The sequence below is a fragment of the Herpailurus yagouaroundi genome, unplaced genomic scaffold, assembly GCF_014898765.1.
Source record: "Herpailurus yagouaroundi ecotype Mexico unplaced genomic scaffold, PumYag 184, whole genome shotgun sequence".
NCBI classification, from domain to species: domain Eukaryota; kingdom Metazoa; phylum Chordata; class Mammalia; order Carnivora; family Felidae; genus Herpailurus; species Herpailurus yagouaroundi.
In genome coordinates this window covers 7,397,495-7,422,820 of record NW_024412415.1, presented here as the reverse complement: position 1 = coordinate 7,422,820, position 25,326 = coordinate 7,397,495, and the positions used below count along the sequence as shown (strand labels likewise).

Genomic DNA, 25,326 nt, shown 5'->3' with positions numbered 1-25,326 from the left:
AAGGCAGAAGAGACCCAGGCCAGGGCTCCCTCTCGCGCAGCGCGTGCCCTCGGGGAGCTGCACGGAGAGGACCGGCACCCAATGCCCTGCCGCACACTCTGGCCTGGCTGAGACCTTCCTCCAACAGCGTGTCTGGAGGCAGAGGGCACCCTCAACGCTGTGCGCGAGTCCAAACTTTCGGGAAATCCTTCTTTCCCGCTGGAAGCGGAGTCCCCAGTGTGCTCCTCCTACTCACCCTGCCCTAGCCACTCCAGTAAAGAGAAGCAAGATTGTCAGGCACTGGCCAGTGGCTCATCTCCATGGTGACCATTAGATTTAACAGTACCTGCTGGATTACAGTGTTCATCCGCTGGGTAATGCTGAAATGTCTGGAAATGGAGTCTTCTCCCTGCCTGTCTGCCTTTCCCCAGACCTGAAGAAGTGGGAGGACTGGGACAATCTCTGATGAGGGGCCAGTTTGTGCATGGTGGTCACTAGTGTGACCAGACACATTTTGAAGGGTTAGGAGCTGGAGGCACAGAGCAGCAGCCTCCCTCACTGGAGCCAAACATGCCTCAGTGGCACCGGGCCGACCATGTGGGCTAGAAGCAGATATGGGAATGACTAGGATAGCAGTGGCCAGCCTTTACCCACCAAACTGGGCACCTAGCTCAGGGCCCAGACTTCGTCCTGTTATGGACGTGTGGGGAGCCTGTGAAGCCCCAAAGGGGAGTAGTGATGTGATCAGAATCCACATTTACCAAGGCAGGTGCCTGCTCAGTGTATGGTATGCTCTCTTCCAGTTGTCACAATGGCCCCTGGAGGCAGGGACTACAGGCATTCCCACAGCACAGCTGAGGAAACAGGCTCAGGGGAGCTGAGACTCTATCAATCAGTCCGATTCTAAAACCTACACTCCTAATCGAGATTAATGAACCGCTGACATGGAATGGTTTGGAGGAAGCAGCTGACCCTAGGTCACAGTACTGAAGGGGTGAATGGAACAGGGGTAGAAGATGCCAGAGGCGTTGAGTTTAGTGGGAGAATGGAGGTACCACTGATCAGATGAATTCATAAGCATGAGGGGTTCTGGAGGATGAGACGAAGCTAAAGGGTTCATGGAAGGCTCTCAATCCCTAGCAACATAACACAGGGGGAGGAATTGAAGTGTGGTGGCTTTTCAGCTCCTCAGGGTTAGGCTCCCAACATCTCACTGCCTGAGTGCTGAGTGCATCTCCGGGATGCACCATCCACTGACTTATAACTTTGTATCAAGTTCAGCCTTCACCGAACTCCTTGCTTCCAATAGCAGTGAATGCAGATTTCTGATGTTGGGATTATTTTCTACTGGTTCGTTTATTTATTTTTGAACAATAAGCATCTTTTATACTTGAAGGAAAAAAAAAAAAAACCTTTGGAAAAGTTTTGATAATACGGCCACATATGCTCATTCCTCTGAAGAGTTTTCTGTGTTAGCAGTCACAGCAAAGCAGTCTGAGTACAGGAACAGCCACTTACTCTGGGGGAGTCCTTGGGCAAGGTACTTGTCTCCACACCAGTTTCCTATCTGTTAAATGATGGGACATTGTTCACCTCCTGAGACTCTTGTGAGAGAGCACACTGATGGCAGTGTCTGTGCCACTAATACCCTCTATCAAAATGCACCTGCCCAGATGTCCTCATCAAAATGAAGAGAGTAGGGCAGCTATGCTCTGTCCTATGGAACCCCCATGCCTCTGTTCCCATGCCTCGTAGGAACTCCCACGGTCACAGAGCTTGCCCCACACTAAGCAAGGACAACACTAAGGCTTTCGGGCTGGGGTGAACCAAGGTCCAGGCAGTCACAAACCCATGGCCTGTGATGTGATCTTCATTCCCTCAGCAAGGAGTGCCAGCTGCTAGATACTGAGGCCCTAGCGCAGTTTCTGTTGGCCAGTTCCTTAAGCATATGACCCAAGGTGATGAGGTGGAATCTTCATCATGTACCAGTTCCCAGGTCACTGGCTAGGTGAAGGCTGGCAATCCAAGGACTTCACCTTGTCCAGTTGGTAGCTCTGGCCACCATGATGTCAAGAAGTCAACCCCAAGTTCTCACTGCCTCTGTCTCCTTTCCTCGGTCTGCTTTCCTTCTACTTCCCTGCCCTTTTTGTTTATTGGCCTTAGTTAGCCCCTACACTGCAAGGGTTAAAGAGGGACCCCCAACATAAAAAGTAGTGAGCCCGTCTGTATGCACACCCTCCCACCCCCACACAAAGATGACAGGACACACAGGAAACAATCCTTTTCTAAATCAATACAATTTTTCAAATTTATTTTTTTCTTAAAGAAGTACTTCTAATCTCTGTCAAAAGGGAGGTGAGGAAAGGTCCTCCCTCCCTTGTAAACACTGAAATACAGATCTGAGAAACCAGGGTCGACACACACAAAAAGTGCATTTTACAAAATATCAACTAAAATATATTTTACATGAATTATGCTTCCATTGAAATTCTACCAGCTGCATTTTCAGGTTCGAAAAAATATTTCGACATCTAAGAGATTTCAAAAGCATTTAAGTTCTGGGCAGCAGACCCTGCCTCCTGGGAGGAGGGGCCTTGATCTCCTTTCCTGCTAGGTGAGGCTGGGCTCCTCAGCAGCAAGGGCCAAGCACCCTGGGGATGAGCAGGCTCCAAGGCTGGCTCTCCAAAGGCCCCATGGCCACTCTGCCAACCTCTCTTACTGCCCCACGCCTTCCTCCTGACAGCTTATTCAGTACAAGGGCACCCTAGCCCCTTCCCTTCAGGTTTGGGATTGGGCTTTCTGTATGGAAATTCACCTCTGAAGCCTCCGGGGCCCCCCTAAGCCCAGGGACCAACTGGGAGCAGCCTACAGCACAAGGCTGGGAGCGCCCACAGGATTTGCTTCCACCTCCCTCTCTAGACCCAGCTTGACTGTCCTCACCCAGTGTCACCTCCTTACATGCCGGGTCTGTGCCTGCCCCTTCCTAGGGGAGAAGAGGGAGTGCTGCCCTCCTTGGCTCCTACCCCCAGGGGTGTGCCCTGTGTAAGTGCTCATAAGCAGGGCCCAAGCCACACTGTGCTCCCCTCCCCACCATGCTCCTCTTTGGTACAAACAGGAAAGAACCAGGCTGCTTCAGCCCCCTCACAGACAGCCCCAGGGCCAGGGCCTAGTCCTGACTAGGACAAGAGGGGGCTCAGCCTCTAATCTACTCTGGGGAGCAGCATGAGGTGAGAACGGGGCCCCTGGGCAACAGGAACAAACTGAAAATGCAGGTCCTTAGCTCCTAGAGTGAGTGGCTGCAGCTCAGCAGGTCTGTGGACTGATACAGTGTTGATTCTCGCAGGGATGTAAATTAGTGCAATCTACAAAAGACTAGGGTAAGGGGTAGCAGGGCAAGGGGAGCCACAGCACTCCTTTGGTTTGATTTCAGGTGGGTGTGGCTTGAAGAGTCATGTATGAAGTTCTGCAAGAGGTTTCCTAGAACCTCCAAGTGTAAGGCAAGAGGAAAAGTCTTCAATAAATCAGGTAGCAATTTTCCTTGCCCCCTGCCCCCCACCCCCTCCCAGCTCCCTTCTGCCCTCCCAGACATGATAAACCTCATGTTGACCAGTTAGCTTCTGGGAAGCCAGACCTGCTGGGTGGCCCTCACCAGGAGGCAGACAGGAAGCTGACTCCCACAAGTGGGCCACACCCATGACTATGTGCACTGGGTAACTTGTCCCAGCACCAGGGGCTACTGCAGGGGCAAAGGAGGAAGCCAGGGAAAGGCCCCGAGTCTAGAAAAAGCAAGTCCGTGCTCTGGAAGCCAGACTCTGGCTCTCTATGCCTCAAAGGAAGGAACTCGGAGCTGTGCTAAAATCTGGGAGAGCCTGGTCCCAGGCTGATGGGGAAGCAGCGGGTCACAGTGGGTGAGGTAAAGCTGGCTCCCACTCCCTCTTGAAGGGCCCAGGGGAGGCTAAAGAGCCTAGTGGGCCTTGTTCCTGAAAGACTCTCCCCTCCCCCAGGGCCCCATGCCCCTCAGGCTTGGCCCAGTCTCAGGGAAGACTGCTTCTTCAAGTCTCCACCCAGGCAACCATAGAGAGGTACCCTGGGCCAAGCTGAGGGCTGTGATGCTTTCCCTATACCCTGGCCTCCCCTTCCCTCCCAAGGGCCCAGTACCCATAGGGATCCCTGCCCTCCCCCCCAAGAGAACCACAGGCCAGCAACTTCAGGTCCCTGTGGCCCCTTAACCAAGTGCTGTGCTTCAAGCAGTACCCCCTGCCCCGAGCCCCACTTGCCCGTGGGCAGCCTCAGTGTGAGCCTGAGGAGGCTACTGAGGGTTCTTGAGGATGCGGCCATGGCGGAAGTCATAGACATGGCGGCAAAGAAACACCAGCTCAGGGTCCGTGTCCTCGGGCACTGTGCGGTGTGGCGGGGTGGAGTAGTCCGCAGAGGGGGGCACCAGTGCTGTCTTTCGGCTGGGGAGGCCCTCGCCTCGACGCTTGGCCATGGCACAGAATCTGTAGTGACACACCACCATTTGCTGTCTTTACCACAGCCACCTTTGCAGGAAGATCAGTTCCTTCCCTACCCTGCCCAGAGAGCTGGGGCATCCCCTCCCACCCCCACAAGGGCTGGTGCTGCCTCCATCCCTGTCCTGGGGGCTATGCCCTCTCTGCCAACCGCCAGTCCATCTTCTCTGTCACTGGGGAAGCACATCTGCTGGGGCCTCCCTCCCAACACCTGCCAATTCTCCTCGATGGTTCTCTGAGAGCAGTACTGTAACCATCCTCAACTCTGCCCCAACCACTCTGTCTTAGAGGAAGAACAATTTTTCTTTCTTCTACAAACATCAGATGGTGGAAGGCTGTGAAGAAGAACATTCTGGGAGGTCAGGCCCAGTGAATGAGATCCCCTTGGGAATTGCAGCCCCCGAAACAGCCCTGGGGAGTCTGAGGGGGGAGGCTAGACAGAGGTGCAGGGTACCACCCACCTGCAGTACTCAGCAAAGGTCAGCACGTAGCACTTCTCCTCGATGCACGCCACACTGTTCTGGTCCTGATGTCTCGATGCAAAGACTTCATTCTGCAAAGGCTCAAGGAGAGAGAGGAGGTTGTTGGTACCAGGATTGGAAGCACCTACCTCCAGTAGCAAGGTGGACATTAACTCTTCTCCTGGGACTTGTGACCTAAGATAACTCCAGCTAGTGCCCAGGAAGCCAGGGAGCATCTCTGGAATTGTGGCCTAATTGCTCCGCACCTAGTGCCCACCCCAAGGCACTCTTCCCTCCCTAGGTCCCTCCTACTCAGGAATAGCCAGGGGCCCGTTCCAGCACCGCCCCCCAGCCCATGTCATCAGCCTCCTGACCCCCAGCTCAAGGGAGGAGAGGGGAACTGGTGCCCATCTCCCCATGAGATGAAAAGTCCCAGCAAGGGAAACCACGAGAAAGGGAGCTCAGACTGTGGGCGGAGTGACCACACCGATGGCACTATCTCTCCTGGCACACAGCTGGGTAAAGTGCCCAAGAGCGTCTGGAGTCTCTCGTCTCCTCCCTCTCATGCCACAGACGGTATCAAAGGGGGCCAGGTGTGCAGTTCCACCTCCCCTTTCCTGCTGCCAGGAGGACACATCTACTTGCTCCCATTCTGGCATGCCCTCGGGGGCTTCCCTTCCTGTTCCCCTTTGAAGACAAAAGTTACTGTTCCCTTTAAAACATGAATTGGATCAGTGTTGGGAAAAGAGGCTAAAACCCAGGCCCTTCCATGGCGTCCAAGGCGACGATCACTCGACTGCCCATGGCTGCCTCCCCAACCATGTTCTTGGTGCCGCAGTTTCTCCCTCTGCCACCCCTGCCCTCCCCAACACACCGGCCAGGCGGCTCACCTCGTGCATGCTGGGACTGCGGCCTCCCTGTAAGTGCTCTGGTCTGTAATACCACAAGAGGCTCATCATCAGCTCTCCTAGGGGGACAAGAGAAGCAGTCATGGCTCGAGCTGGCAACCCCAGAGTTACTCAGACAGGCAGGAAGGCTGGCCACCTGCCCTGCAGTCTCATCCAACTTCAACGCCTGGGCCAATACTGCAGGCTCCAGCCACCCATATCCCCTGCCTCAGGCCAAGCCTGGCAGCTCAGTGGCCTGGAATGCTGTCAGGCATGGAGGAAGAAGGGGGAAAAGGCACTGACAGGTGAGGGGGGGGGGGGGGCCACAGGTGCCTAGCCCTCGGTGGCGGGAAAGGTTAAAGAGCTGATCCAACCCAAACCACAAGGCCATCTGCAACCCTCAGCAGCAGACAGATGCCGGCTGAGTGGAAGGCAGACTCTGTGCCAAGAACATGAGGAGACTAGTAGCAGATCAGACTCCAGGCAGGGGGTACCTGATTCAGGGTTCTCCCAGAGGGCAGAGATCTTGGCCACATAAGGTGTGGATGTCTTTCGTGGGCCTGACTTGAGGAGGACAGTGTCCCGGACCCGGATGGTCTCTCCGTGCCGCTCCACTGCCTGGTAGCTCTTTCGGATGGCTGGTTCTGGTTCATCCTAAGCAAGAAATCAATGACACAAACAGGCTCGTGGGGGCCACATTCAGAGTGAGGAGGGGGAAGGGAGGGAGCGAAAGACATTCTCTTTGTGCTTTCCTCAGGGCAGTCAAACCACTGAGGATGGGAAGCTGTAAAAGCAGCTTGCACAGTGGCCTCTTCTCCCTAAGCCTGGCTCTCAGGAGCAGGATGCAGATGGGAGATCCCTATGGCTGGAGAAAGAAAGAAAAATAGGAATAGGGCTGGGAAAGTGGCCTAAAGCTTCTGACGCTGCGCTATGAACCACACCCCAAGAGCTGGCTCTCTTGCTCCAAGCCCACACCACTGGCAAAGTCCTCAAACTTCCTATCGGGGCAGTATGGGTTTGACCCGTAAGCCCTTAAGTGGGGTAGCCCTGGGCAAATTAGTCTGCTGCCATGCCTCAGTTTCCTCATCTGTGAGATGGGGATAATTACAGGAACACGGGATATGTACCTCCCAGAGTAGTAGTGAGGAATAATGCGGTATTTACTTTCTGCCACCCAGAAAGTACTCAGTAAAGTTTAGTCAAGCATTTTCATCATCTGCATCTCCAACGTTCCTGGCATCACACTCATTTTCTCTGCCTATCCCAACGATCCCTATGCATACTCATCCAAGAAGCCTCCATGAAAGTCCTCCATTTTATAATCCAGGATAGAAGGGACAGTATGATCAAGGATGAGCTGTGAAGCCACTTCAGATGGGTTCCCTGAGAGTCGGTGACAGAAATGGAGGCCAACAGCTCTGACTGTATGTCCCCGGAGCTCCTCAAGGCACATGGTACAGGATCAGAGGGGCTAGGGAAGGAGGCCGGGCCAGCATGACTGGTTCCCAGGGTATAAGCCTGGGAACCAGGCTCGAGTCCAGGATTCCTGGAACCCACCTCAGAGCGGGTCCTGTCCCCACTGGCCCCTTCCCTCCTCCCCATCGGCTAACAGCTGGCACTCACCAAGACATAGACCGCCTTCTCACAGGCAGCCCCAACGGGAACCCAGCCGTTAGTGCGGCGGCGGCGGCGGCGGCGTGGGCGTGGGCGCTGGACGCGCGGTTGCTTGGGGTGGCTGGGCCTGCAGGCAGCCTTGCTTCTCGCAGTGTGCCTACAGCTGGAGCCCGTGCGCAGACCTGACTTGGAGCCGCTAGGAGGCTTGGCACTCTGAGGGCACGCACGGGCTACCGTCTGGGGCTCCGAGGTGGGTGTCTGAAGATGAGGGACGGGCTCCGCTGCAGGTGGCACACTGGGCACAGGGCATCCCAGGAGGGGGTGGGCAGGTGAGGCAGGGTGGCCGGCTTCCGGGAGAGGAAATTCCAGCTGGCCTAGGGACCTGCAGCCTTCTGGGGAAAAGAAGAGAGGGGTTAGGACAGGTAAGGACAAGCAGTAACAATCCCTCTGGCCCCCCTGCTTTCAGAGCCTACTGTCTTAATTCGGAGTGTGTACCCAAGGGTCCCTGAGGTGCAAGTGGAGTCAGGGGCCTCTGAGGTAGACTGTCAGAGTGACTGGCCAAGGGTGCTTCTTGACCTTGGAGACCGGCCCACAGCTATCTCCCCCTTCTAGCCTGCAAGAAGGGCAGGTAATGGGAAAAGAGTCTCTAGCTCTGACTTATTCTCCTCCGGGGCTTCCACAGTGCTAAGGAGAAGGGGAGTGGGTGTCAGCCCAGGATGTCAACCCCAGACCTGCCACTCACCGACTGTATGACCGCAGGCAAGTCATGCTACCTCTCAGTGCCTTGCAATAGAAGCAGGAATGGCAAATATCATATAGAGTGTCCCAGGCGTTTTTCTTATCAACGTATTAACTCATCTCATCCTTACATCCTTACATCAACCCTAGGAGGTAAGTACCACTGCCACCATTCTAAATTAAGGAAACCGAGACACAAGCAGTTACTGGCTTGTCCCACGGTCACGTGTCTAAGGAAGTGGGGGAGAACATTTCACTCTAGGCAGTCTGGCCCCAGAATCTGTACTCAATTACATGCCATGTGGCCTCCCGTATGTAAAGTGCTTGGAACAATACCTGGCACGTGGTGCTTACTGGTGTTCCAGGGTAAGGGGGTAGGGTCTTGGGTCCCATGGTTTAGGGGTCTAGATTTGGGAGAATGGTACAAAAAAGAAGGAAAAGCCCAAGAAGCAGCCTGATCTCATTTCTTAGTGCTCCAACTCACACCAAAACCTGAAACAACCAGTCGGGCCAGAGTCAACTGGTCTATAAAGTTGTTTTATAGACCCCTACAAGATGGGGTGTGGGGTAGTAGCAACGAGAGCCCTGGTAAGGCCCAGCCTCTCATTTCATCAGCAGCAGGGTAGACTCGCTAGACAGGATGGCTCTGGTCACCTCATTTCCACCCAGGAGCCAGGGACAGAGCCTGGAGAAGCATGTGAGGACACGCCTGCCAGTCTGGGGTAAGAGTGATCACCGTGGGGGTGTCTCATTGGCTACAGCGCAAGCCTCCCTGGTGTCTGGGCCTTGCTAGGAATGGGCCTTGCTAGGAAGGCAGACACCAAAGCCACGGACCCTGTCAGCACTCTGTGCCAGGGAACCCTGCTGGTCTATTCTCGGAGTGTGCCCCCTGTTAGCCCCCAGCAAGGCGATGCCAAGTCTGGGCACTACCTCTCTCTCAAGGCCTGTATGGCCAGGGCAAAGCAATCCAGCTGCGTCTGGCACCACCTATTGGGCCTGGTTACCCACCCTCCTTCCCATGAATGCTGAACTAGGCCAGCATGCAGATGGAATGGGCTCCTGGAAGGTAGAATTCTAGCTCTCCTCGAGGAAGGCAAAGGGACATAGGAACAACTTGGCAAAAGCACTAATTTCAATACCTAATTTGCTATTCAAGAGTCTGAGAATGGGTATCCTAATGGGGAGGAAGGGATGGCTCTCCCTGCCCCCTCCACCACCATGGTGCTACCTAACTACCTGGCCAAGAGATCTCCATACACAGGGGAGCCAGAGCAAAGAGCTAGACACAGGCCCCTTTTCTGGGAATACTCCTTGGCTTGGGGCATGAAACTAGGGGAGTCTTCCTTTTCCAAAGCCCCCTACCACCCATGTTGTAACTAGACCTCAAGGAACCCCACCCAATCCTTGGCCCACCCTCCCAGGACACTATCTGACTCCCTGGGACATCCCACACCTAAGAAGGCTTACCTGCTGCAAAAGGCATTTTGTAGGGGCAGCCGCCACAGGTGGTGCCAATATGGGTAAGAGACGGGGGCAACATTTCACAGATGCTGTAGCCATTCACTCCAGTATCCTCGCTAAAGCAGTAGCGAGAGCCCCAGGGAGGGTGTTGGAAAGGGGTGCCCGCGGGCACTGAGCTCGGTGCCAAGAGGAGCCCCTCGTTAGGTGCAGCCACTGGGGACAACTTGCCCTCAGGAAGCATGGGGCAGGGGGAGTAGCCTCCACACTGCAGCCCATCTTGGCTGCAGTACAGGTAGAAGCTGCCTAGTGCAGGGAGCTCAGGCCTACCACACAGGCCACTGTAGTGGGCAGGGTTGCCAGGCATCGGTAGGGGGGACAGCTGGGGTGCAGGGAAAGAAGGCTGGTGCAGTTCCTGCTTGGGGGCAGGTGACTCCTCGCCTGGGCGCCCAGGCTCCGGCTTCAAGGCTGCCTGCCCACCCATCAGCAGGGGCAGGTGGGGGCGCAGCCCCAAGGGGCTCTCCAGAGCCTTGCTCAGGGGCTGGTAAGGTGGCTGGCTGGCTGGCCCACGAGGGGTGGCAGATGGCCACGGCTCCTCGGGGTGCTTTTGCCAGCCGGGTGGACCTACGGCCTCCCCAGAGCCAAGCCCCTGCCGGGCCTTGGGATAGTTCTTGCCATTGACTTTAGCCCACTTTGGCCTCGGAACCCTCAGTGCTGGTGGCTCTGTGGAGCGCCCATCTGCTTCTGGGTGGGCACGAGGCGGCCTCAAGGGTAGCTCCCGCTCCTGGCTCAGCTTTAGGAAGGCAGCTGCATTCAGGCTGGCCAATCTCTTGGGAGCTGGGTCACCATCTCGACGAGCACCCTCCTCAGGTGCTGGCTCTGGGGACAGGTCCCGACTTCCCCCTCCGAGGTCCTCTAGCCGGGGCCGCTTCTTGGAAGAGGACCAGCCCCCACTGGCCCGGTCACGGTCCCGACTGCGGTGAGGGTCTCCCCCTCGACTGCGACGAGTGCCGGCCAGGCTGCTGGCATCCTCCCGCTCCAGCAGCAGGTTATTGAGGGCCTCCGCATTGAGGGAGGCTAGGCGCCTCTTGCGGGGCTGGGCAAGGGCAGTGTCCTCACTGGATGGGGCTGGGCTGGGGGGCTTGGGCAGGTCAGGGGGCAGCTCATCAGCCTCATCTGCACTCCGTGGACCAGCCACATTCTCCAGGCGGGTCAACAGCACTTTGCAGGCCTTAGGCTTCTCAGGAACTAATGGGCGCTTACGAAGTGGGTAGTTCTTGCGGCGCCCTGTGAGGTGCCCTGGGCTCTCGGGCATGCCTGCTTCCACACTCTCCGCCCCCTGCTCCATATTGCTGCCTTCCATCTGCAGGGGCTCCCGGCGGCCAGTGGGGCCCGAACTCAGCATGGGAAGGGACTTCCTCCGCGTGTGTGTCATGGAGTACTTTCGATCTGCAGGGCAGAAGGCAGGCAATGAGAGAAGCCCACCTCGCCCTGCCCTGTCTGCCTCTCCTCTGCTGCAACCCATCCAGCGCCACCCCCCGCCCCCAACCTTCCGTCATTCTGGCCTACACTCATCCCATCTACAGCCTGGCTTTTCCCAAGACCCCTCTTCCGGGGTTGGGGGGGGGGGGACTCCAGTGGGATCAGGCTACCAACAGCTGTGCAAGGACTGGCTGCCCCACTCTTCTCTTAACCTAGGGTCCTTCTTTGAACTAAGCCCCTATGGAAGGATGCAGACCCTGGGATGAGAAGACAGAAAGTGCTGGGGGCAAAGTTCTCAGTCTATCTATTCTTCTCCCACTAGATACTCACTGCAGGTCAAGAAGAGGCTGTGAAGATGCCAAGCCAGGATGGGGGCTTGGATGGTGAGAGCCCATCTGTTCCTTTAAAAACATCACCAACCCTTCCCCCATCCTGGGGCTTCTGTGATTGGCCACAGGAGGATAAGGACATGGACAGTGGGGAGCTAAGGTGAGGAAGCTGCCTGCTGGACTGTGGAGGTAGCAAAGTCCAGCCTGTGGGGACACCCTGCCGGGCACATACAGCAGGAAAGCCATAACCTGCATTTTGCTGGAAAAGCCCCCTGAAGGGGAAGGCCTGGCCTTGAGGAGTCCAGGGGAGGTCTGGGCCAGCCCTAGAAGCCAGACCCACCATGGTTCAGATTCTAGGGAAGGGCAGCCCAAACAGTGCCTGTGCCCAGAGAAGGGATGTCCATAAGGCAAGGGCCAGAATCCCTGGGTAGGAAACTCACGGAACACAAACTAGGCCTGTGGTATAGCTTTAAACCCTCACCAGCCACTAAGAGGGAAATGAAGTATCAAAGGAAAGAACTAACTCAGGGGATAAAATGGGCTGCCTTGCTAGTCCTGCCCTATTTCTCAGGTCTCCTTCCTGGTAGGCAAGAAGCTGGGCAGAGAAGAGGACTGGGGGTGGGGTGGAGTGGAGTGGGGGTAGCGGCAGAAAGCCCAAAGCCCCAGAGAGAAGATGCCCACTTGACCAGGCATCATCCCCTAACTTTACTTGGCAAATACTCCCCTTGCCCCCAACATACCTGGGGCAGCCTGGGCCCCCTCCTGAATGAGAGGCCAGAGCTGGGCTGTATCCTGGAAGCTGGCATGGCCAAGGCAATGGAGAACTGGCGGGTGGGGGGTGGGGGTGTCAGAGTCAGTGGTCAGAGACTAGTGAGCTGTTCACTCCTTACCTACTCCCCAAAGCAAAGCAAGGTGCTGCCAAATAAGGTGTCAGACAAGGCTCTGCCCTCTCTGGCACCCTGCAACCCCCTCCCCACCCAGCAAGCCCAGGCTTTCCAGCTTAATTTCCCCACTGCTATTGTTATTCATACTCACTCTCCCCAGAAGCTGGGAGCAGTCCCTGCTGGGCCAGGATTTAACCCTGAAAGTCCCAAGCCTGACAGCTCCCAGGAATTCCTGAGCCCTTCCCAGCCAGCTCCTTTGGCCTTGGGTCAGCGGCTGGGGTCACTGGGTACCTTTTCTCCTGACACATACTGCACTAGTTGAGAAAGAGTGCTCAGAAAACGAGGCTGAGGGCACCGTGGGTGTCCCTCGCCCTCAAGAAAGGACTCGGAAAACTGGAAAAGGGAGGCACTGTGCCAGGCATTGCTCTGGCCACGTGCGGGGACCTGCCACTGCCCAGAGACCAGGCCGGGACAAGGCAGAGTCACAGGAGACAAATCCATTCCTTCCTGAAGCACAGACAGGAGAGCTCCTTAAAAAAATCCCAGGCATCTGCTAGGCTGCCTAAGACTTTTTCCTGCTTCTAATCAGGGTGACCACCCATCCCTGTTTGCTCAGCAGGCTTATTAGCAATGCCTCCTTTTACTCTCAAAAGCATCCCAATTGCTTAAGATCCACAGGCCCTTTTCTCAAATGCAGGGCACCCCTGTGCTGGAGGAGGCGCAGCAACAAGAAGCACATCTGTATTTCCTACGAAAGCCTAGGCCCAGCCCTTCCCCACCCCCAAAGGGCCTGGAGACAGGATTTGTGAACAGACCGCATAGCTGAGCAAGAACCGAAGCCCCTCAACAGGCCCCAAGTTACCAGAGGAGTCCGGCCTGGGAATGGCTGGGGGCCAAGGCTGAGGTCACCTGGGCTTGTGGCCTTTAAGGACATGGACACCAAGTACAAAGCAAGTACAGGGCCAGATGGAAAAGAGAGGGTGCTCAGGGAGGTGCTTTCAAGCCTGGCAAACAAAAGGGCTCTTAGCTGAGAGGTGACTGGCCTGTCCCTTATTCCCCCCCATCCGCCCCCAGTTTGCTGGTGGACCAGCTGCAAGAGTGGACTCTGGGATACTTGCCTCCCTTCTCAACACGCAAAAGGTCCCAGCAGGTGAAGGTTGGGAGGGAGCCTTCCACTGTAGGGAGACTGGCCCCAGAACTTGGGGTTGCATTCCCTGTAGTATCGTACCCACTGTCCCCTGATCCCAGGAAGCCTCTAAATCACAGGATGCAAGTCACATTTCCAAATCAAACATAAGAGCCTACTGCTAGCTTCCCTTGAATCCACCAAATCCCTCATCACCAGCAAAAGAACTCCTAGCTTTCGTGTGGTGCCTAAGGCAGCAATGTCACTCACTGTTCTGAGGAGAGGCTGGGGTCTCTGCTGCCTCCCTCGCTGCCCTCCAGTCTGAGGAGAGTGAGAGAATGAGTCATGCTCTGAAGCCTTGACTTGTGAGAACTTCGGCTGCAGCTCTTCCCTGGGGTGGGGCTGGGTGGAGGGGGCTCCCAGCCTGCCAGGCCCCTCTAACCTGCAGGGGTGGCCCAGCTCAAAGGGGGAAGAAAATCCTGGGAAAGCAGGAGGTGTGGCTCCCATTCCAGCTCTGCCAATGCTCCTGCTGTCCTGTCCTTACACACTAGCTCAACCAGAAACTTCCTACCACTGCAAAGAGACAAGGGTGCCTGGGTTGTCTCAGCACCAACCTTCTCTTTGGGAAGCCTTGTCCTCCCAGGCATACATGGTCTGGGCCCCCCTGAGAGAAGGTTCTTAGGAGGGACTCCCCAGGACACATTACTGCTCACCTAGACTGTGTCAAGCTAGCTCACACTGAAGAAGACCAGTCTGATCGTCCCTAGCCTGATCGGCCAACAGCCAGCTGCCATGAAGGACAGTGGCTGGCCGGTGTCCTCCATACCAAAGATCCAGCAAACCACAGGTTGAATCTAAAATCACAAGTGTATTCTAAAGACAGCAAACAGGCCATCACAGCCCCAGGCACTTTGGGTCACAAAACTAAGCTGAAGTGTCCATATCCTGTACCCCATGTCTGCTCAGGACTAGAAGTCAACTCTACAAAAGTAAAAAGGGAAGGAAGACTTGAGTCTTGCCCGCAAACTGCAGAAGCATCATGCACCACCCTCTGCTCTCACACAGGCAGAGCACACCCAAAGTGCCGTGTGCAAGGGAGGGTCAGAGGCCTGAAGGAATGTGGGCTGTGGGCACTGCTGAAGGGAAAACCAGTGTGTCAAGTCCAGATCACTCCTGCAAACGGAGGCTGCCCTTGGGCTCTCAGCTTTGGCTGCAGCTCTCCCCCCACCCTTACTTACCCAGCTTCTAGAGTATACACCCACCCCCATTCTTAGAGGTTCAGGACCCAGGACTCTGCCCCACTACCCTTCCTGAAATCTCTGCATTTTAAATTCTACTTTTCAGGCTTTTTGCTTTATTTTTAATAGGAGGAAAGTATGCAGGGGGGTCTTAGGCAAAGGCAGACTAGCTGGTCACCTGGGTGAGGGTTCCTGACCCAAGCCACCTCCCAATTCCGATTACACCTAAAGCTACACGGTTGGCACTGAATTAAGCACTTCCTTCCTTTGCGCTCTCTCGGAATAATTTCCACACTCCCCCAAAGGAATAACAGTTTTTCATGAGCACTGACTTTCCTGAATCTTCTATCAGAGAAGAAAAGCAGCAAGAGCACAAAGGGACGCTCCTGTTGATTGAAATTTAGTTGGTGTTACTTCACGGAAAAACAGGTGAAGCTGCTGAAATTCTTATGATGAAGCCAGGTTAAGTCGAGTCTGGGGTCCCTCCAATCCCCCATGGCTGGTAAACTGGAAAGAACCAAACCTTCAAGCGAGGTGGACCTGGATTCGAATGTCAGCTCTGCCCCTGGTTAGCAACTTATTTAACTTCTCTGAACCTGATTTGTTCATCTAAAATGGATAAATCAAAAGGAATTTTAAGAATGGTGGTGAGGATGACACTAGTCTCTGTGCAGAAGCCTAGTAGGGTAGGAAGCAGGCAGACCAACTTCTCCCCCACCCTCCAGACCCACAGAGGAAGGCAGTGGCTCTTGGCTTGGGGGGCAGGTTCCCCACATCAGGAGCCCAGAGCTGTTGGGGCTGAGAGAGATCTGAAAACCTAGCCTACACCTGAACTCTACTCTGCTTCTATTCTGCCAAAGACACCCAAGTGTCAACCCCAGGTAAAGATGGAGAGGCTATGGCGGGACTTGTGTGTGTGGGGTTCCATCTACCACACAGGGAGAGGACAGGGGCAGAAACTGTATCCCAACAAACCCTAAACAACAGCTCCGTGCCTCTGGGAAACACTCAACTGGATGGTGAAAAGCCCAGGGGATGGGGTCAGGGGGGCGTGCGTTTGCCAGCTTCCGCCATCTGACTGCTGCTTCAGCACGGACACCCACAGACAGCAGAAGTGCCCGAGTCCCCGGGATGCTGCCCTGGAAGAGGAACCAGTGGCCTCGGCCACCACCGGCTCCAACTCTCCAGTGCCTGTTTAGCTTCACCTGCTGTGGGCACCCAATTCACTCTGCAGTCAAGCTGATATCCTACAACCCTGGGCAGGAAGCACCCACCCCACCAGAGGGAATTGGCCTGACCCATCTGGCCATAGCTTGTTTTATAGACTGCCTTCAGGTCTAATGGTCTAGTGGCCAGACCACCTGCTCCTCATACTTCACTGTGGAGGCTCCCAGGAACTCAGAAAGGTGGGAGCAGCTGTACGGTGAAGGTTCACACCCATCACGCATTGGGTCTGGTATCTCAGCCAACCCAGCCTGGCATCCGGGTCCCATCTTTGGCTACTTCTGTCTACCCGGACCATCCCAGCAAGAGGGCCCAGGCATACAGGCCCAGAGCAGCACCCAAGTGTCCAAAACCCCCACTTACTTCTGGCTTCAGACGCAAAGCTGGACACCAGCCTCTTGTAACTGTAAAGGAACACAAATCTCAGTGGGGAGTTTTGACTCAAACTATAAAGTGGACTCTTCGATTTTATATGAGAATTACTATTACATTCACGAATATAGTTAACGGTACAGATGGTGGAATCTCCTCCGTAGAAAATGCCAGGGCCCTCATTGTGGGACAAGGCCCTTCTTTTAGTGGGGGCTGAGAGTGAGAGAGACAGTGTATCCCTAGGGTCCAGAAATCAACATACACACATGGACAACTGCACTACGACAGTGGGCAGAGAGCACTGTATTTTAGTCACACCATGGTGCTCTGCTTTAAGAAACTCTAACCTGACAAATTAGAAGGCAATCACATGCAATACAAAACTGGTCTTTAGAGGGTTTCCTTAAAGGCACACACACCTACTTCGGGTGATCTGCTCTCTCTAGCTTCTTCCTAGTGCACAGCTTCTCTGTGCACAAAGTAGACCTGTAGCTGCAGGGGCCATTCCCGCTAAGCCAGAGCACCTGCTACTCATTCCCAGGCACATGGCATCTCTTGTCACCTTTGCTCATTCAGCCAACATCTGCTGACCTCCCATCATGGCTCAACACAGCAAATGTGACACCTGCAGGGGCTAGAAGCCACTTCATACTGCTGCTAATCCTAAGTGGGCTTGGTCCACAGCCTGAACTGAGCCTTGGTTTCCTTGTCTACACAGCAAAGTTGTTATGAGGATCAAGTTGAATGAGCACGTGTGTCAAGTGCCTAGCAGAATACCTGGTATAAGTCAGGTGCGCAACACAAGCTCGTTCTTTTTCCCTGCGTGTCAAGTATTAGGCTAAATGCTGAAGAAAAATGCAAAAAAGACTACGAAACTGGAGCGTGGGCTGGTAGGAAGAAAGAGGACAAGCGAGTGTGACAAGGATTGTAACACGGTGCTTAGAGTTTGATGTGGAGAGCTATGGCTCCACGGTAGCCTCACTAAGTGAAATATGCACCAGGTCTTCGTTTACAGACACTGACCGAGGGCCTGTTTCATGCGCGGTGTACTGAGGGAAAAACAACCTGAGAAATGTGCTTCATCAATGCTTGGATGTAGGAAGGAGCGACGGACAAAAACTGAAGTCTTGAGGCAGGAGACAGATGAAACTATTCCCAGACTCACCCTTATTAGCTCCATGTAGGATTACTCCAGCCTGGGGGACAAGAGAGTTCCAGGCTAAGGCTCCCTCAGACTCTCCCAACCAGACCCCACAGTGCCCAGGCTGGGCCAGCAGCAGATCTATTCCTGCAGCAGGACCCATTCACTCTGGGCAGTTAAAAGTGTGGGAGAAATAAAACAGAAAGATACAGGGCGCCCCAAACCTCAGCAACAGGTCCTCAGCAGAACTGAGAGGAAATGTCATGCTACTGACACACAATTCTTCAAAAAACACGACAATATCTCACGAGTCTGCTCTGGGCACCTGCCCAGAAAGGCAAAGGATATGTGTCGGTTCAACCACCAGGACACTGCAGGAACCAACAACTTAGATTTCTAAAGCGGCTTGCCAAGACTGGAGGTGCTATCTCTTGTCCTGAACAGAAGAAGCTGGCTGGCCAGGCCAAGCTGGGAGCTCTGCCCTCAGCCTCCCCAGCAGAGTGCTAACCTTCTGAATGAGCCAGCCATGAGGAACGAGACCCAAGACCAGGCCTTCCCAACACTCCACCAGCACAAGCAGAACCACAAGTCCAACCCTACCAGAGTTACAGGCACCCCACACAAATACCTCAGACATGGCTAATTAACTAAATGATTAGGGCCACCCTCATTAGGATGCAAGCTCTATGGGGACAGGTGGGCTCTGCCTGCCTTACCACTAAATCTCACCCACAGGGCTTAATAAAAGCTTGTTGAGTGAACAAAGATCTGGCCACCTACCTGCTCCACCACATTTAAAACATTTCTACCCTAGACTGATGGCATCACTTGGAGCCCAGGACAGGAAACTCTGACCCCCTAACTCTCTCCCATCCCCAGGACTGTGCCTCTTCAGCGTAATCAACAGTTCAACAGGGCTACTTTAGGAAATCTCTCGTATTTACACAGCACAATGCTCTTTCACTACTATCCTTTTCCTTCTCTCTCCCAAATAGCCCAGCTATACCTCAGGAATATATTCCGCTCACTCCACTTCTTACCATAAACCGTTAAGCAAGCAAGGGTGGCACACTCTAGTATAGAGGCACACTTGTATTAAGACAAAGAATGCCACAGATATTAAGGTGAACTCAGCAGCGAAGAACCAGAGTTAGCATTATCAGTCCCCAAATCACCGAAGTGTGCAGTGTAGGGAATTCTCAATTCAGCACAGAGGCTTCTAGTCTAACAGGATGGCTGATGTTTGTCAAGCACTCACTACCCACCCTCCACTCTCCGCAGGTACCATTCACTCTCATTTATCCTCACAACCGCCTCATGAGGTGGTTGCTATCATCTCGTCCTAACAAGGAGAGAACAGGTAGACAGGGTAAAAGAACTCGCCCACACTCCTATGCTGTCAGTGCTAGAGGCAGGGCATCTAGGGTCAGACCCCAAAGCCCACAGCCCCACTGCAATACAGTACAACTGTGGGCTCACAGACCAACATTCAAGATCAACTTGTACATTCAATTTTGTTTTTCTGTGTTGTTTTAAATTATTAGTAATAGCGTCTTATTTATTTTTCCTAATTTTTCACCACAAAGGAACTAAAGATGTACTCCAATTAAATGGCATTGGTGGGCTGGCCAGAGAACATAAACATAATTTTACAAATTGTTTCTACAGCAAAGTCTGCTCAAAATCCCCAGTTAACTCTTATATGCACTTTGGAAAGAAATCCATTTTATATCCCAGAAAGGGGTGAGGGCTTCAAAGATACGTTGTCTTGATTTTACAATAAATCCAGAAATGAAGGCTACAGACTTCCCCCACGGATCTCACCACATCGCTTGAACCACATGGAATCTTCCTCCAGTCTGAACTGCAATCAAGACTGCAATTTGGTCATCACACTCCAAACAGCAACCTTAATATTCAAAGATGTGTCAGCTACCCCTTGGCTACCTCCCTGTGGGCTGAGTAAATCTAAGTCCTTTCAATGTTCTCTGGAGATCATCTCTTACAGTCGTTTCACCCACTTTATAATTCTTTTCTACGTTGTCTGATCTGTGTGAACCCCTCCAGGCACAAGGCAGGGGACGCCCCTCACTTCTTGATGAGGGCCTGCCGACTTTGACTACAGTAGGAATGTGACTCCATCTTCCCTCCTGGCATACCTGTCAGGGTATCCTGGCATCAAAATGGACCCTAATTTCTTTCCCATGATTTCTTCCAAGATCTTCTAAACCCTAACGATTCACCTCTATTCGACCACCTGGCCAAATGAGAATGTGATTAACAATCTCCTCTCCACTCCCATTTTAGACAGGTAGGCTACAGCCGGAGACGGGCCTAAGTGTGGGCCACCCCTCTCCTCTGCAGGAAACTGAAGGAGCTCCATGGGGGTTCCAGATTGAAGTGAAGTAGGAGCAGCCATCACCACTCCAGGTGAGATCTTGGGGTCACAAAAGGCGGAAAGCATACCAGGTCCCTCCTCCTTAACCAAGGATGGAGGGGAGGTGGACAAAGCTCCCACCCCAACCTCCACCCCCTGTTCCACCACAAGCCACTGGAAAAGGAAACTAATGAGAAAAAAGACATAGACACCAAGTTCCTGCCTGGCATCGATCCTGTTAACTAAGAGTCACTTATTTTTCGTTCAGGTAACTCGGTCACGGTGCCTTGGAAAAAAAATTCCCATTTCAAATCTCAGAAAGGCTCAGAGACAAACCCATTCTTTTACTCCTGGTGGATCAGGCCTGCGGGATCTCAAGGACAACATTTTTGTTTTTGTTTTTTGTAGGATGCTGAGTCAGGTGAATAACCAACCAACCAACCAACCTCTGCAGGTGTTTCCCGCTGGGAAAAATGGAATCTGGCTGAAAATCCTACCCAGGACACAATACAAAGTCTCGAGCAGGACTCTGCCCTGAGGCCTGCTCACCAAACCCACAGTCCTCTGGTTGTGAGCTTCTACACCACCCCGCCTAGGGCACCGATCCCCCCACTGGAACCCCAGGGCCTGCTGCTGCTACTCAGCTCTGCAAAGCCAAGGGGGAGAGGGAGCTCAGTGGAGCTGAGGGGGCTTGTCCGGCCATCTGGACAGGCCCCTGCAGCCTCGACTGCTGCTGTTCCTCCTCCTCCTCCTCCTCCTCCTCCTCCTCCTCCTCCTCCTCCCTGTTAGCCGGGTTACTGCTCATTAGTGGTAGTACCAGGAGGTGGGCAAGGGACACGTAAAGGAGCTGAAATTCAAACCAGCCCATTTCATTCCAGTTAGGTGCCTCCCATAAAACCAGGCAGGATTTCATCATCCAAGTTCTCCCCGTCCCCTGCCTTGAGGAGGTCGAAAGAGCCCAAACTTTGAGGAGCTGCAGAATCTCAGGACCCCAGGCGTCAGGAGCCTAGGTTTCTAATCTTTGTGAGCTGTTGACTATTCTCTGTATTTTCTGTCTTGTCACGGTTAACAGACCCTCTAGCCGTGAGCTGACCCACAGAGTCAAGGCCCTGGACCTACAGAGCAGGAGTGCATGCTGGGGCTGCCCTTAGTATCGAAGCACTCTCCTTGTCCCTCCAAAGTCCCCGGCATAATGGCAAGTTCACAAAGGAAGTGAGTCTTGCCAGACTGTGCTAGCGAATTCCCATAAATACTTGGGCCAGGGTAGTACTGCTTATGTAAAATGCTTCCCCATTGAGAGATGCTGCTTTATTTACATTCTTCACAACCCATTCATAAAAAGGAGGCCCTTTAATGTTGGGGCTGTTCGTATAATGCTCCATAAACCCGGCAGCTTCGGCTGGCAGCCTTAGTTCAACACAGGCTACTTCTCAACTCCAGAGACTTTTTCCCTTAAGATTTTTTTTTTTTCTTTAATGACTCACCTTGCGACAGGGCGCGGAGGCCAGATGTTGCCGGAATAAGGCCAAGAGGAATAAGGACAGATAAAATGAAAACACACAAGTCCTCCTGAATGCTAGGACAGAGAGGTGGGGAGAGATGAAAATCAATAAATTGAAAATCCCCATACAACTTCAATGTGAAGTATGTATTTTGGGAAGTTGAATTCCTTCCAGGTTTACTGAAACTGCCTTTAAGGATGTCAAAAGGGTCCCCGACTTATACCTCTACATACTAGACGTGGTGTGGAGGAATTTTTTTTTTTAACCCCGAAACAAAAGAAAGATGAAGGCTCATTCTGGCTTTTAACTTGCATTACGGATGAATAAAAAAACAGTAATTTTCTCTGCTTCTTCACAGACATGTTCCAGGGGCTGCTGGATCCAAGAGGGGCACAACTGGCTCAAGGTAATGAAACTCAGACAAACCCCAGAAAAAGAAGGACTGTGCTCTAGGATGCACAGCAAAACAGCCTGAGCAGCTGAGGAGAGAGCCCAGGAAATGCATTCTGAGGTAGCTTGTCTTCCGCTATAGCAGAAGCAAGGAAGAGAGAAGTAGTAGGGATTTTTTTTAATTGACGGGGAGCGGTCTGCATTGCCATGGCAACTGTGAGGGGTGGCCTTCCCGCTTGGAAGGGAAATGCTGGTCCATTAATCATCAAACTGGGGCACAAAAGGGAGGTTTGGGGGAAAGGGGATGGATGCACAATTTATTTTTTCACTGTCTAGACTCAAACCAGTCACCAGCCCTCTTTCACATTTCCCCCATGGTCCAAGGTTTGATGGTAAACAAAATCGGAAGTTCCAAGAGAGCTGGGTTCCTAGCTTTCCCTTCTGATGGGTCCAGTGTGGGGCTGATCACGCCTCCATGTCAGTGATAATCACCTCTTCCAATGCCAGTCCCCAAAGTCCCATCCACGGGCCAGACCAGGAATCTTTTTCTTTTCTGTTCTCAAAACCGTGTTTTCTCCCTCATTTACACCCAGGATTGAGAAGAGATAAAACATATGGATTCATTTAGCATGGACAACAAGGAAAATTGCATAAGAGCAGCAAAGCCGGGTGGAGAGAATGGCCTGGTGGGGTAAGAGGAAAACAGGATTCCAGCCCTTTTCCAATTCATGTCTATATGGTGTCATGTGAGCAATCCACAGGACAGACTCTCCACCAGCTGGAATATCAGAAACAACAGCTAAGTTTTGTTTGTTCCCCACGCTAAAGCAACCCCAACCCCAGTGTGCCCTATGTGTGTGCTTTTGACAGAAAATATTGGAAACCACCAAGGACTCCATACTGAGCATTTCTTAGGAAGAAGGGAAGGTTTCCCCTGTTCCCAATCAACTAAGCAGCCAATTGCATTTATTTATTTATTCAACAAAAACAACACACACTGCACTATACTAGAAATCCTGAAATATTCTCTCTCTCTCTCTCTCTCTCTCTCTCACACACACACACACACACACACACACACACACAGATTTAACACTCATACTGTCCCTTGTCTTAATAAACTTCCAACTTACAAAACCACTCAAGAAGACACCATGTTATAAAATTCAGGGTCACAATCCCAGAGGCAAGCAATGTTGGCCTGGAGTGGCCTGACAGCAAAACAAAGATGAGTAGGGTTCAGGTGGGAAGACAGGAAGGCAAAAGGCTCCTCGCTAGGGACTACTGGAGAGAGCAGCAGACGGAAAGATGCAGGGAGATAGCTGTGTCCAGCATGGCCAGGGGAGAGCCGTAGAGGACATGTCTAGGGTCAGACTGCAGGAAAAGGAGAGCCACTCAAAGTGTGTGAACAGGGGAGTGAGTGCTTTAGGAAGAAGGCTCTAGCAGCTGTGTACAGACTGGATCAGAAGGGCCAGAGGAAGCAGGAGGGAAAAGGGGGCCATGACAACATAGGCCTGACGTGGGGACAGCAGAACAACAGGAAGAAAAGGGAGATACAAAAAACAAAGAAAGTCTTAACTGGAGTAAACTCTCCAGAGCAAACCCTCCTAAACACCTGAGCTGTCTGACTTGAGTCTGCTGCCAGGCAAGAAGAGCCTGTCAAAGAGGGAAACACTGTTTTGGTAATTTCCCTTTACGTCCCAGTGGCCAGACCAGCTCACCCCCTTCTGACTGCTACCAAAAGAAATCACATACCATGTGGCCCTAGGGGAGGCAAGAAGGCCTTGAAATTCTTCACCATTCTCTGAATCTTAGACGTACAATTACATCCTCTCAGAATAAACTTTAGTCTCTTGCATGAGGTAATACCTCCCTTTCCCACAAGCCTCAACTCCACTCAGGCTGGGGTTTAGACCCTTCTGAGGAGGGGGCCAGAGGGCGACCATGAATTAACTCCATGCCCATACTAAGCAAGGCTGACATGCAGCCTTCCCAGGATTATAGCCAACCACAGCTAGGAGCAGCTCCTAATCAACAGCCACCTGAGGTGGGACTTGAACCCAGAAACTCAGCAAAAGCAGACATTCAAAACAGTCTCAGCCTCCCTGTCTTTGTGATCACAACTCTTCAAAGAGGTACAGGGTCCCATGGGGAGCCCAGGAGTTCTGAGTGGGTTTTCAGAAATGGAAAACAGCATCGAGCTTAGAGCAGATCACTGGTGGGGACAGATGCACTCAGTAGCTTAAGCCACTGGTTCCCAAGTGTCCTCTAGCTAGCCAAGGACAGTGGTGTCCCTCCAGGACATGTGCTCCCTCTAGGGTCCTTTTCTCCGTTTTTCAAAAGACATGGGAGTGGAGATGGTGCTGGGAAAGTCTCTCAGGTGGCATAAAGGAAAAAGACTGGAAACCTTTTCATTTCATCATTAAATTCCTGCCTGGATTTATAAACTCCAGCTACTCATTTCCCTTTGTGGGTACCTTCCTAGCTAAAGAAAAGTGCTGAAAACAATTGTGGATGGGTTGCTGGAGAACACTGGGGGGGGGGGGGGATCTCCTAGTCTCCAATCCAATTGGTCTTCTGCCCTAAGACTGTCGACAATAGACGACTAGAAGATATCCCAGGTGGGACTAAACCTCTGTCCATGGAGCAGACACTGCTTGCTGAAACCCCTCGTTCCTGGCAGGGTCTAGAGTGGCTCACCGGACTGTGGCCTTGGAGTCTACCAACCCGGTCGCCACCAGCCAAGGCCCACCTTGTGCACCCCACCTCTGCCCCTCTGCTCCGGCCGGGTCGACCCCACTCTTCCCAGAACCAGGAGGCGATAGGCGGCTGGAGTGGTGAGCCACTGCCGCAGCTTCTCCCGGCGGGCACCCCGGCCCCCGCAATCCCTGGGGCAGAGTCCGGCCCGGTCGCCCGCCTCTGGGGGTGGGTGGCTCGGACCTGTTCCCCTCCCCGACGCCACCACCTGCGCCCGCTCAGGCGCCGCCTTTGTCCGGCGCTTCACCGCGGAGCGGGCCCCTCGGGCCCGACCTGACCTGGCCCCCGGCTCCAGAGAAGAGGCGGCGAGGCGGGCAGGGCCAGACCAGGCCCGGCCGCGAGCACGGGGTCCCGCTGTCACTTGGAGGCGGTCTGACAACTTCGATCCCCCCGCCCCACCTCGGACTCGGCCGCCGCTCCGCACGGTCTCCGCCGGGCCTCCCGCGGCCCACACTCGCTCCTCGAACCGGTTCCCTTCCGTCTTCGGCGCCTCCCTTCCTCTCGGCACGATAGGGTCGGGTCTACACTACCCCCCGCCCCGGTGTGGCCCCCATCCCCAGCCCCCCATCAAGCAACAACCGGTCACCTCCCAGCGCGGGAGGGCGCCCCCCACCCTGAGCGGGCGATCCCGCGGCGCCGCCCCCGGCCGCGGCCCCTTGCCTCGGGGACCGCGATGGGGGAGGGGGCGCGGCGGGAGGGGGTGCCGGGGGCCTTGCCGCCCGCGCACTCGGAGGCGAGCCCGCTCCACCGCGGCGAGGAAACGACCGGCGTCCTCCCGCCCTCCGCGGCCCGGGACGCCCGCGCCGCCGCCGCCCGGCCGAGCTGCCACCCTGCGGCCGCCACCCACCCCGCCCCC

General features: G+C 53.9%; 1 protein-coding gene across 6 annotated transcripts in view; it reads right to left on the bottom strand.

Moving 5' to 3' along the window:
- Nucleotides 1–2,257: 2,257 nt before the first annotated feature.
- Nucleotides 2,258–25,326, bottom strand: part of BAHD1 (bromo adjacent homology domain containing 1) — a 24,932-nt gene continuing 1,863 nt past the window's right edge. For 2 of the 6 annotated variants that reach the window (XM_040492287.1, XM_040492290.1), the window contains exons 2-7: nt 9,658–11,097; nt 7,462–7,844; nt 6,333–6,492; nt 5,842–5,918; nt 4,952–5,052; nt 2,258–4,478 (exon numbers count right to left, since the gene is read on the bottom strand). In XM_040492287.1, the coding sequence (XP_040348221.1) occupies nt 4,289–4,478; nt 4,952–5,052; nt 5,842–5,918; nt 6,333–6,492; nt 7,462–7,844; nt 9,658–11,083 (2,337 nt within the window). In that variant the 5' untranslated portion in view covers nt 11,084–11,097 and the 3' untranslated portion in view covers nt 2,258–4,288. Of the gene's footprint in view, nt 4,479–4,951; nt 5,053–5,841; nt 5,919–6,332; nt 6,493–7,461; nt 7,845–9,657; nt 11,098–12,199; nt 12,284–21,305; nt 22,690–25,326 lie in introns of those variants that run through there. The other 4 variants (XM_040492291.1, XM_040492292.1, XM_040492288.1 and 1 more) reach the window with 4 other exon arrangements.